Below are 10,931 nucleotides of genomic sequence, written 5' to 3'. Positions count from 1 at the left end.
CAAGATGACAAGATATGCTGTTTGTCTGATCCCTGAGAGGGGAGAGCTTTCATTACTCCGGGGACTCTTTTTTTTCCTCCCCCGCTCTCATTTTGGCCTGTCGAACGGGGGATTTGGCGTTTTGAGGCGCTACGATGTGATGTCGGGGCAGTGACTCACCGGTGATGGAGTGAAAAGTCCGCCAAATGCACCTGAGCGCCTTCTGACTACAAAAGCATGGACTGGATGTGAGGCTCAAGTCTCCTTGAAGGTCGGGACAACGAGTATATATTTGTATGTGTAGTATATGTGAATATTTGTATAAATGTATATGTATTTTCAATAAAGACTTTACGTGTCTTTGATGCTAACGAAAGGTCGAAAGGTCACATTCATGGGAAAACCGCCTGACCCAATTTTTTTTTTTTTTTTAACGAACCTCTTTGGGAGGTCCATCGTCGTTCTCGTTCGCACTCAACGATATACCAGGAAGCGGCTTATGCGACCCGAGGGTGTCTGGTACCGTCTTCCATCCGTGATGGTGAGCCGAGCGGGACCGCCGGCAAGTGGAGCGAGCCCCTGGGCGCTTCCACTCTGCGTGACCTCACTTTGGAGCGTCGCTATGCATCACTCGCGTCTTAACTGCGACCCTTTTGCTCTGCATTATGGGATGCTGGGATGTTTGGAAATGACATGCCAGCATCGCGGAAAGAATACAGATGGCCACTTTGATGTCCCTCACTGAAATGGGCTCACGGAGTCTGCAATATTTGTCGCATTGAAGACCCAAATTGATATTTAATAATTACAAGCGACCAATATTCGACAGTGAAGCAATCCCCTTTGGATTTCCACTTTAATGATTGCTTGTGTTTTAAAGTTATTTTTTTTCCCTCCCGCAAATTTTTGTTTTACATTTAAACACCCCTAACAGAGATTAATGACATCTTCTTTGCCGAGTCTTGCCGGCCCGAGATGTAACTAGCCGGCCAAATGAAAGGAAGCCACCGGAGAAGGAGATAAATTAGCTTTCGGAATATTGAAGACGAGAGGCCACCTGTTGCCTGTAGCCTCGCCGCTGGACCGCGTCCACTCATTACGCAGACAGACACCACTTAAAAGTCCGCCTCTGCAGGGGGAAATCTGCGCTAATGTGCAGGGGATGGAATTTTTTTTTAAGGCCGTTGGGGGCGGGCTGTGATGTCTTTGGCGCCCCCTGTTGCTTGCCTGAGTCCCCATTCGGAAGTCTGAAGACGAGAGTGGGATGACTCATGCATCTCACCATGTCGCATTTACATTTCTTTTTTATTTTTTTATTTTATCGGGTGCTAAATGAACAGTCCGCTGATTTTTTTTCCATTCAAAAAAAATATCACTTGTATGGAAAAGGCATGGAGCAAAAGCGCCCTCGTGTGGATTTCCCGGCAACTACAACACTCCGTGGTATTTGAGCACTGTCAATGTTTTCTTGAATAATGTTGAATGACTACATTTTCCAAATCACACATGTTAAGGTCTTTGAAGACTTAATGAGCCTCCAAGTTTAAAAAGACATACTTTTCAAGTATTTGAAAGACTGCATTATGTTTGCGTTAGCAGGTCCAATAGTTGTTCTTTTTTATAAATGGGTAGCTTGGCATCCTTGTTTGTGCAAAGTGTGAAGCTGTGGCGCCCTCTGCTGTTTGCTTAATGAAGCCCAGTAGTGTTGCCAGATAACTCAATGTCCTTGTTTTAACGTAATCTTGTCTTTTATGTGACCTGATAAAAAAGTTGTAACTGTAACTTTATTAATGTTTGCAAAAGCATTCCATTTATTTTAGACTGAAGTGTTCTTAAATTTAATTTCACACAATTGTGCCTTTTGTGTTTAACTGAATCTTTCTTTGTTTCAAAAAATGCGCTTTATGACGTATCATGTCCAACATGTTCGGTTCAATGATGTTCATGTGGTCCTTGATGTTTTCAAAAACACATGTCCATCAAAGAACAAATTTCACGTCACGGTGCACGTTTTTTGTTACCGTGGAAACCTTGCCGAGGGTCGACGAGGTGGGAATCATTCCAAATTCCTGTCAACATTTCTATTAGTGGGCAAGTCGTCGAAGCTGCTTCGCCGCTCGCGGATTAGCGTTTGCGTTAATGCGTAACCAGCAAATCCACGCGGATGGAAATAAGCCTGACCGTGGTTCCTTTGCTTTGACGGCGTTCTGTCACGTATGGACGCTTTTATTTGGCTTAAGACGCTAGCGGCCATTGTGTCACTCCAAGTGAATAAGAAAATACTTAACACATTCTATTACATCATGCAGTGTTGTACTTGTAAATTAGATTGGATTAATAGTCTGATTTCGTCACTATTGTGTTAGAATTTAGGAAGTTTTAAAATGACTATTTCTCTATCTGTGATGTTTTAGGGACCACCTCTGTCTGTTCTCCTCCGGCCCCTCCCTTCACTTTTCTCAAGCTGTTCCCAGCATCCCCCCCCCTCCCGTTTGTGTCGCTCTCACTTGGTTTACGATGACAACTCACGCACAGGATGGTGAGTGGTGGTGGCCGGCCGACGCGTGAATTCTTCTCCTGGTTCGTCGTTAGCGCCGCAAAGCAAAGGATGGGAATGCAGCCGCAAGACAGCCTGGTATCTGATTACCTGTCAGGTGAGGCACCATCCACCTATCGATCTATCTATTTATCGTGAAGAAAGTTATCATTTTAGAATGACTTGGGCCCTAATTAGTATACAGTTTATAAATGGCATCGGTAGTAAAGTGGTGCGACACAACAAAAAGTTTAAATTGATAAGAGCAGTTCTTAGAAGTAGATGTCCGTTTGTTTTCTTGAATTATTTTTCTTGTCAAGCCATATGGTTGCAGTTAGCAATGCTAGCTCAGCATTAATTACGCTCAAACGCGCCGCATGACCGCCCGGAGCAGCATAGCAGGTGGCCAGCAAGATTATGTAATTGAGGTTATTCCGAGAGCCAGTGTAAAATGGCAAGGAAAAAAGTTTCCCGACGCAGCAGTGCCTGCGAATCCACCTGAACGACGACTTGAAAAAGTCTCTAGCTCGTAAGTGAAAGCGCCTCTGGAGAAAATTCCCAAACTTCCTGAAAAGCTTCATGGAGAAGCCGCGTATTGATCCCGGTACTGACCGAGATCGGCGGCCCGAGGCGCGGGCCGTCCTTCTCGTCACGCTCCGACGAGCGTCGCCACGGCAACACTCACTCGTGTGGCTGATTTCAGGTCATCTATTTAGCTAACAATGAAAAAGTTGCGCTTACTTGAGCAAATTATATGGTAAAAATAAAATCATTGCAAAATATAATCGTGGAGGCAATCGTATTTGTAATCAAATCAAATGGGAGAAATATTCTGAACTCCTGCTTTCATTTGCCGAAGCTTTGATTGCAGGAATATCCAAAACATCTCTTCTATTTCTCCCTTGAAATGCGCTACAGGTCATGACCTCACGGATGTAATTATTACTAATCAACTCATTGATTACAACGTCACCCCCCTGAATAAACAATCGCTCTCATTGTATCATCGTAATCCGTCAAGCGTATCTGAATCTTCGCAAGCGACTCCCCGTTCGCTCCCGCGTCGAGTCTGTTGCTTTGAATATTTCAAACATTTGAAAGCTCGTTTGCTTGTTCCGGGTCGGCAAGTTATGTTTATTTCATCGCTGCGGCTTTGTTTGTCAGCAGCCTCCGATGACACGAGCGCAGGCCAACATAGCGGAGGAAGAACGCGATCAGGTGCTAGCAGCTGAAGCTAACGCAACCTGCTATCAGTCATTTATTGAACGGTGCAAACAGTCGCCCAAATGGGAGCATTAGGCCAAAACTAGCATCCAGACGCTTCCACACAGACTAAGGGGCCAAGAAATAAAATTGACCACCTGGGGGCAGCAAAAACGCGGTGAGGCTGGCAATCGGCTATCTGATTGGAACACGGCTTATCTTTCCCACACAGCGTAGCATGGAGCTCGCTCAAGCATGACAGGTCTACACACACACACACTCGCGCACACACACACACACAAGGCCGATGAATAGCGCCGCATATCTCTCCCCGCACTGCCGCCGTCATTGAATTGCAGATTGGAGTCGACACTTGAATGCCTGATACACACTTGGACAGGAATTTCACCACAGGCTTGTAAATGAAATGATCTTGGGATAAAGTCGGCCCTCCTGTGTCTCTCCCCAGATGTCCGATGCCCTTCGCGACACCGGCTGTCACGTGGCCGCTCGTTCGACGAGCGAGGCGCCTGGAAGCCGCCGCCGTTTGGCGCCTTTGGCGATGGCCGCCCCACATTTAAGGAAAAGCAGGTAGCCACATCCTTCCCGTGGAAAAAGTACTTGAGAAGAAGTGGTGCTTGCGGGAATGAGAGCCCGAGTGTTTGCTGTTTTATGATCCTCACCTTTTTAAATGCTCTGCTGCCATCTGGTGGTGTATATGTGTACATATGTGTTTTTAGCCCTATGACAAAAGGACGGGAGACGCTTGTGCCCTCTCTTTGTTCACTTTATCTTCTGCAATCTATTCAGGCTTTGAAGCACAAAGTCCTGCCGCACGCCGATGACGTTTTTCCTTTGACGGCGCTCATTTATCACAGCTGTGTTGTCGTTTTAAAACAGCGGTGGCCAACCTAAGGCCCTTGGGGGCCATTTCTGCCCCGCCGGAGCATTTCACCCGGTCTCAAATCGGAGTGGATTGGTTGATTTTGGCTAATTGTGTTTTCTTCCATTTCAGATGTTGCTCCAGGAGCGCAGAGAATGCACGTCAGAGGGTGGCGGCCTTCTGCGGCGCACCATCAGCGTGCCTGCCGAGACGCACTTTAGCGAGTTGTCCGGCCCGCCGTCCGCCCGGAGCGGTGAGTACAACTTTTCAATCATTAGACACTCCATTGCTGCCATTTCAACACTTGACGTTTTGGGATGGAACCAAAAGTTAAATGACCAGATTCAAGTCAGGCTAAGAGTTGACCACTAGAGGGAGACATTTATATACAAAATTAGCAACCAAATGATTGCTGGGGTTGTTTTTTGTCTCCAACAAAAGCGATGCTATCCAAACCACAAGTTAGCAGAGATGATTTAGAATGAACTCTTAAAATATGAAGACGTTGAAGGCCAAACGAGTGAGAGGAGCCGCGTGGCCTTCTGCCTGCGCGTCGTTTGCATCGCTCACATTTGGAGTCCAAATAGCTCAGCCACAAAATATGATATCGGCTTTCATATCTCCTTGATCAAAAAAACTCGTCATGGGAGGGAATACGAGAATGTAAATACATCAGTTTTCTTTGACCGGGGACAAACGTGGGAAAAATCAGCTCTGGGCTTTTTATAACCACTGTAAACACTTTAGATCTGCTGTTTATTCTTCCCGAGATTTTTTTTTTTCCCCTTAACATGCCACCCTGCATGACATTTGTATTCCAAACGGTGCCAGCAAACGACCAAAAGTGACACGCTTTTCCTTGGTTTTCCCCGCTGAGGGGGGAAAAAAAATGTGCTGATCGGCATCAGAGTTAAAACCCAAAAGCAACCACAAGCCTCTCTCTCTCTCTCTCGCTCTCTCGTTCTCTCTCTCTCCACCCCCTGATGCGGGGAAACAGCGTCTTTGCCTCCTCCCTCCCGTCCACTGGCTCTCCCTCCGTGCCTTTTCTTTCACACCGCTCATGCGAGTTGAATCGCAGCAGGGCCGGAGCAGCAGCTCGCTCGCTCGCTCGGCGGACAACCAATCGGAAAGGCGGCAAAAGTTGCATTAGTTGCGCTTTTGGACCTTTGGAATATGGACGCGTGAGTTACCATGGAGCCCGAAGCGGATGCTCAGCATGGTGAGTGACCATTTTTTCAAGAAGTTATCACGGATGTGAGCAGCTGACACTTTTTGAGAGCTCAAAAGTCTTACTTAGTCAAAAGTGTCCAAATTGGGCTCAATTAGCCATTTGTCGTGTCAGATCAGCTGTGAAATTGTCTCATTGGCAACTGTTGGACAAACCCAAATTTGGCATTTTGAACGCTTATTAAAGGGACAGTGTTGGCCAGTCCAAATTTGTCATCTTGGAAGTTGAAGAGCTTCCGGTTTCAAGGTCCCACATGCGGGACGGGACGGGACGTGAGCTCGCCCATGCGATTGTGCGGCACGGGAGGGCTGCGCTGCGGTGGGCGCGATAATGCAATCCTGATTTGTATGCAGCGTGTCGCTCGCCTGTGGCTGTTTGTGGGCGGCCCACGGCGAGAAAGAGAGAGAGAGAGAAAGAAAGAGAAAGAGGGAGAGTTATGTACACAAATAAATCCCGCGAGGATCACGGTGACAGTGTAGTATTTTCTCTTCCCCCCCTTTTTCATCTTCTTTTGTGGCCTCCCCCAAGGCCTGTTTGAGTCTCAACCGAGTCATTAAGAAGACGCACAAAAAGCAATAAAAGTTGCCTTTCACTAAACCTCCAAAAGATTTAGTTAGGAATCGTTTCAGAAATCCTTTGAGATTGCAAATTCATCGAAATTTGAAAAAGCTCATTTCTTGTGTGCCTGTGCCTAAAAAGCGAAGTGTGGAGAGTCTCTGTCGCCAAACGAACTCCAAACTTTAGTTCTAAAATAACACTCACCCAAACATAACTCTTAAATAGTTACAGATGATGTCATAGTTGAGCGACAAATTTCTTCAAAGTTCTTGCTGACGTGACCCCAAAAGCCGATCGCGAATCTAAGCCGAATGAGATGAGGCTATCAGTTTGAATGTGTCCTCAGACAAAGCTCCATCTTTCCATTTTGATTTCTTTCCCCAAGTCGCCGCCAGTGTGACTTGTGCTGATGCTGGACATTCTCCCGCACTTAGCGTATGTTTTGGATCCAGGGCGACGCTGCATAACTCAAATAACAGAGCAGCGTTTGAGCTTCGCCGTTTCGCCGGCTCCCCGTCTGCCTTTGGACGCCATTCCCGTCCACTCAGCAATTTGGGGAATTAAAAGTGGAATTGTGAGAGGAGTTTTTCTCTTCAGAAGCAACCAAAGGCATGCTAATGCTAATAGAGAATGCCAATGTCAAGTGAAGCGTTGTCTTTTCAGGCAAGGGTTGTCAATTGATTTATTTTGTAAGAACACCTTTTGTTGAACCTTTCCCGAATTGACCATATTTTATCCAGATGTAAGCGGTGGTCTTGTGGTTTGAAAGCGCCGTCGGCATTTCTTGTGTGTTTCTGCCAGGGAAGAATGCGCGTCGCTTTTTATACGAGCGTAGCCTTGCTTGTTTTGTCATGTGCTAACCATCTCGCCCCAGTTTAGCGCTGCGCCAAGGATATTTTAGGAGCTGGCCATGCAGTTTTTTGCGTGTGTGTCTTTTTACGCTGTAATCTCATTTTAAGAGAGGGAAGACTATTTTGCGGCAGGCCGCAGGGTTAAATTTAACCCCGAGAACCCGGGAGTCATGAACCCTGCTAGGTCGTGATCTTTGCCGACAACTTTAATTGAAAGAAAACATCCAGTTTTGCTGCCCTCCGTGTCCTTTCTGTTGTAAAAGCTCAGGCTTTTGTTAGCTTAGCCTGCACATTGCTATATTGCGCTCCGCAGTCTCCAATTTACTGTTCCAAAAAGCCTTCTGGAACATCTGAACTTTATTTTTTGCATTTCAAACAGGGGTGTGTAGACTTTTTATATATACTCTTCTAACTTAACCTGTCGGTAAGATAATACATTTGATACAAGAGGCTCACTGCGGTATCATATTGCAGCCAGCAGAAGTTGCTCTTGCACATCAATTTTTGTGTTTGTCTCCATTTCCACAGTCGTGCAAATGCGCATTTCACGAGCGCTAATTCTTATGTAAATGTGTCGATCCCACACGGAGCGAAGTGTGCCGGGGGGCGCTGGGGAGAGTGAGATGAGAGGAAAAAAAAAAAAGCAGAAAATCTATCGCCGACATGTGATAGCAGTCAAAACAATGCAGTCCTGCGAGTCTTTTTCGACATCAAAGTAGGATGGCGGGGGCGAGATTTTACCGATGTTTAAATGTCAATAACCAGTAAAAAAAAAATTCCAAAATATAAACCGAGCTCATTAATACCCCAAATATCTAAATGTAATATTTTTTTAATAATAATGAATAAAAAATGCATCCTAAATATATATATTTTTTAAGAATGAATAAAATAATAAATGTCTATACACCATCCTACCTTCACCCAAAAGAAGTCAGACACTTGCTATTCAGCTACACGCTTGCTAGCAATCGATCACATTAAGGCACGATTTGATTGTCATTAACTTTTCACACCTTCTCAGGCGTGACAAAAACAAAGCGTGATAGTGCGGGATGAGGGACAGGGCCAGTAGATGAAAGACGCTTTGTAATTCTATAGGCCGCATACCTCAACGTATTTGCCGCCGCCGCCTTTAGCGGGTGCGCCGTTACATTTTTGACCCAATACCGTAATAATCGGCATCCTCATCGTCATCATTTTAATAAGGCATTTTGGTATTTATGCCTGAAAGGGGAGCAGCTGTGCTATTGTTTGTAATTGGACGCTATGATGAGACAAACAGACAGCCTTCTGAGTCGTGTGACTGGATGGTGGGAAATGAAGTGTCGTGTGAAGTGAAGAAAGTGGGGGGGGGCATTGAGAAGATGTGGGGGGGTGGTATCTCTTGTCGCTTCCGTGGACAAAAGTTTAACTGGACAAATGTCCTGAGAAGAAACACGAGTGTCACTCTTCAAAAATGTTGATCTAGCTACCTTGCTAGCTTAATATTGTTACGCGTGTCTGTGTAGCTAGCGAGCTACTGTATCTACCGTCATTATCCACCCATCCATTCAAATTGGCTTGACGGAAGACCAGAAGCATATTTAGCTTTGATTTAAGATTTTAGTCGACTTGAGTTTTTGCAGCGATGGTATCAAAAAGCCAGGAGGGGCTTCAGTGGCGAAGAGCCCAAGTGTTTCTGGAGAGGCCCGAGCCTGGCCCCGCGGTTTTTCGCTCGGGCCGCAACAAAGCCTCCCATTGGCTGGACGGCAATGTTGGAATTTGGCTCCCAGCTCCACCTCCTCCTCTTCCACCTCCTCCTCTTGCTCTCTTTGCCCCGAGGAACAACACGTTGTTCCCTCTACCTTCTTTCAACAATGAGGAGAGAGGGGGGGCGGCAACTCAACAGTTGACTTCCTCCCTGAAATCAGCTCCAACGACAAGAAAAGAACGGGACGCTCCTGCTTTGTGAGAAAGTGTGGGAGGAGGTGGTCGTGGTGGAATGGTCGAGGGGGGCAGGGAGGGTGAGCCCCGCAGGAGTCCTCGGTCAGGACACACATGCACTCGCTCTCTCACTCTCTTTCACACTCTCGCATAGCAGAGCCGACTCGCTTGCTCGGGCGGTTTACGGCTAAGATCCTGCATGAGGGGGGAAAGGCAGCCAAAAAAGCTCAACCGGAACTCCTACTTGTTGCTTTGGTCGGGATTTCTTCTCTGGGATGAGACTCTGAGGTAAGGAAAAGCCTCCCCCGGATTTCACACCGTCATCTTTCCCCGACGCGCCGGAAGCTGCACTTACGAAAAAGCGACTTTTCGTGTTCCGTGAGGTGAACTTTTCCGCACAGTAGTCAACGTAGTAGTAGTAAGCGTCTGCGAATGTGCGTCTGGGGGCATTGTTGTCCTATTATTAGAGCGCCGGCAGCTGTGGGGAAGGAAGTAGGGGGGGGGAGAAAGGGGGCGAGGAGGCGTTGAGGGGGTGATCAAGCGGGAAATCATTTTGGGGAACGGCAATCCCAAAAGTGCTCGTTGTCAGATTTGATGCAGTGTTGACCGTATCATAAGCCACCTGAAGATTGCCCCCCCCCCTCCCCTCAGGAATCTGCCTTCAGTGTGTCCTCCTCCTGACTTCAATTCTTTGTCCCTACTACCTGAGTAAACGCAGAAACTGAAAAAAAAAATGGGAGCGTTTAATTGGGTGTCGAGGAGAAGGTGACATAGCGTCTCTCCCCCAGCTCACAAACACCTCAGTGTGTTTTTCGCCGAGCAGGTTTGCCTTTCGTTTTCTCAGCTCCCCGTCCCAAGTTTTTAAAGAGCAACTATGTAATCAGCCGCTCGTAAATGGTAAAGACGGCCGTGTTTGCGGGTGGCGTCGCCTCGTAGCAGTTGTTGGCGCGTCGCGTGCGAAACATCAGGCGTCTCCGAGGGGGGGGGGGGGGGGAGCACGTGTCACTTATTAGCTTCCTCTCACTTTAATTTGTAGCAAAATACTTTTAGGATGTTCTGCACTGCAATTATGAAGCCATTATCCTATTATCATAATCAGCGCTATTAGGCTGAACACATTTGGCCAAATCAAAAACCTGTTTAGAGATGTACAACTAAAATTGTCCGACTCCCAACGTTGGCATTTGTCCCCGTCATGATTGTCAGGACAAGATTCACCACCTAATCTTAATCCTCTACTCAAAAGCCGTGACCTCAAATCCAAAGTGACGCAACGCTGCTTCCAGTTTTATGGATCATCACAAAATCGGCATGAAAAATATCTCAATCTACCGTACATAGAATTGAACAAGAAATCGGCCATTTTTTAGACAACTAGTCAGTTTGACATTGCACAGCTATCTAATGTGTGGCGTCAAACTTTGATTCCCATTTCCAAGAGTGGTCAGGAAAGGACAGTGAGGTTGGACTGGGAAGCAAACAGAAAACAGGAAAGACAGGAACATAAACTCGGCTCCCTGAGGTTCCCCGTTTTCCCTTCAAACGTACCTCACTTCCTGTCACGTGATCCATCCAAGCCACAACAGGGATGCTATTTTTAAGAGAAATGCTGCGAGTGTCTTTGTTGAAGCAGCTGTCTGAGGACGGAACTTTCCCTCCTCCTCCTCCTCCTCTTCCCCCTCCACCATCCTGTAGTCAATGAAGAGAAGAAAGACCTTCTTAACCTTTCTTCTACTTTTTCCCGAGCATGATCAGAGGAGTGATTCA

General features: G+C 46.6%; 2 protein-coding genes across 7 annotated transcripts in view; both read left to right on the top strand.

The window, feature by feature from the left end:
- fibcd1b (fibrinogen C domain containing 1b) overlaps positions 1 to 2,619 on the top strand; it is a 92,005-nt gene extending 89,386 nt beyond the window's left edge. The window contains exon 13 of the mRNA XM_088392458.1: positions 2,394 to 2,619. Within this exon, the coding sequence (XP_088248584.1) occupies positions 2,394 to 2,500 (107 nt within the window). The 3' untranslated portion in view covers positions 2,501 to 2,619. The remainder of the gene's footprint in view (positions 1 to 2,393) is intronic.
- The window catches only part of dab2ipb (DAB2 interacting protein b), a 36,718-nt gene continuing 28,274 nt past the window's right edge, over positions 2,488 to 10,931 (top strand). For 2 of the 6 annotated variants that reach the window (XM_088392440.1, XM_088392439.1), the window contains exons 1-3: positions 2,489 to 2,633; positions 4,188 to 4,309; positions 4,734 to 4,854. In XM_088392440.1, coding sequence (XP_088248566.1) covers positions 2,516 to 2,633; positions 4,188 to 4,309; positions 4,734 to 4,854 — 361 coding nt within the window. In that variant the 5' untranslated portion in view covers positions 2,489 to 2,515. Of the gene's footprint in view, positions 2,634 to 4,187; positions 4,310 to 4,733; positions 4,855 to 5,656; positions 5,821 to 9,060; positions 9,453 to 10,931 lie in introns of those variants that run through there. The other 4 variants (XM_088392449.1, XM_088392447.1, XM_088392441.1 and 1 more) reach the window with 3 other exon arrangements.

This window comes from Syngnathus floridae, chromosome 12 (assembly GCF_059516105.1).
Source record: "Syngnathus floridae isolate MCC-2025c chromosome 12, RoL_Sflo_1.0, whole genome shotgun sequence".
In the NCBI taxonomy this organism is placed as follows: domain Eukaryota; kingdom Metazoa; phylum Chordata; class Actinopteri; order Syngnathiformes; family Syngnathidae; genus Syngnathus; species Syngnathus floridae.
Note: the sequence above shows the minus strand (reverse complement) of the source record. Positions and strands in the feature narration are given on the sequence as shown.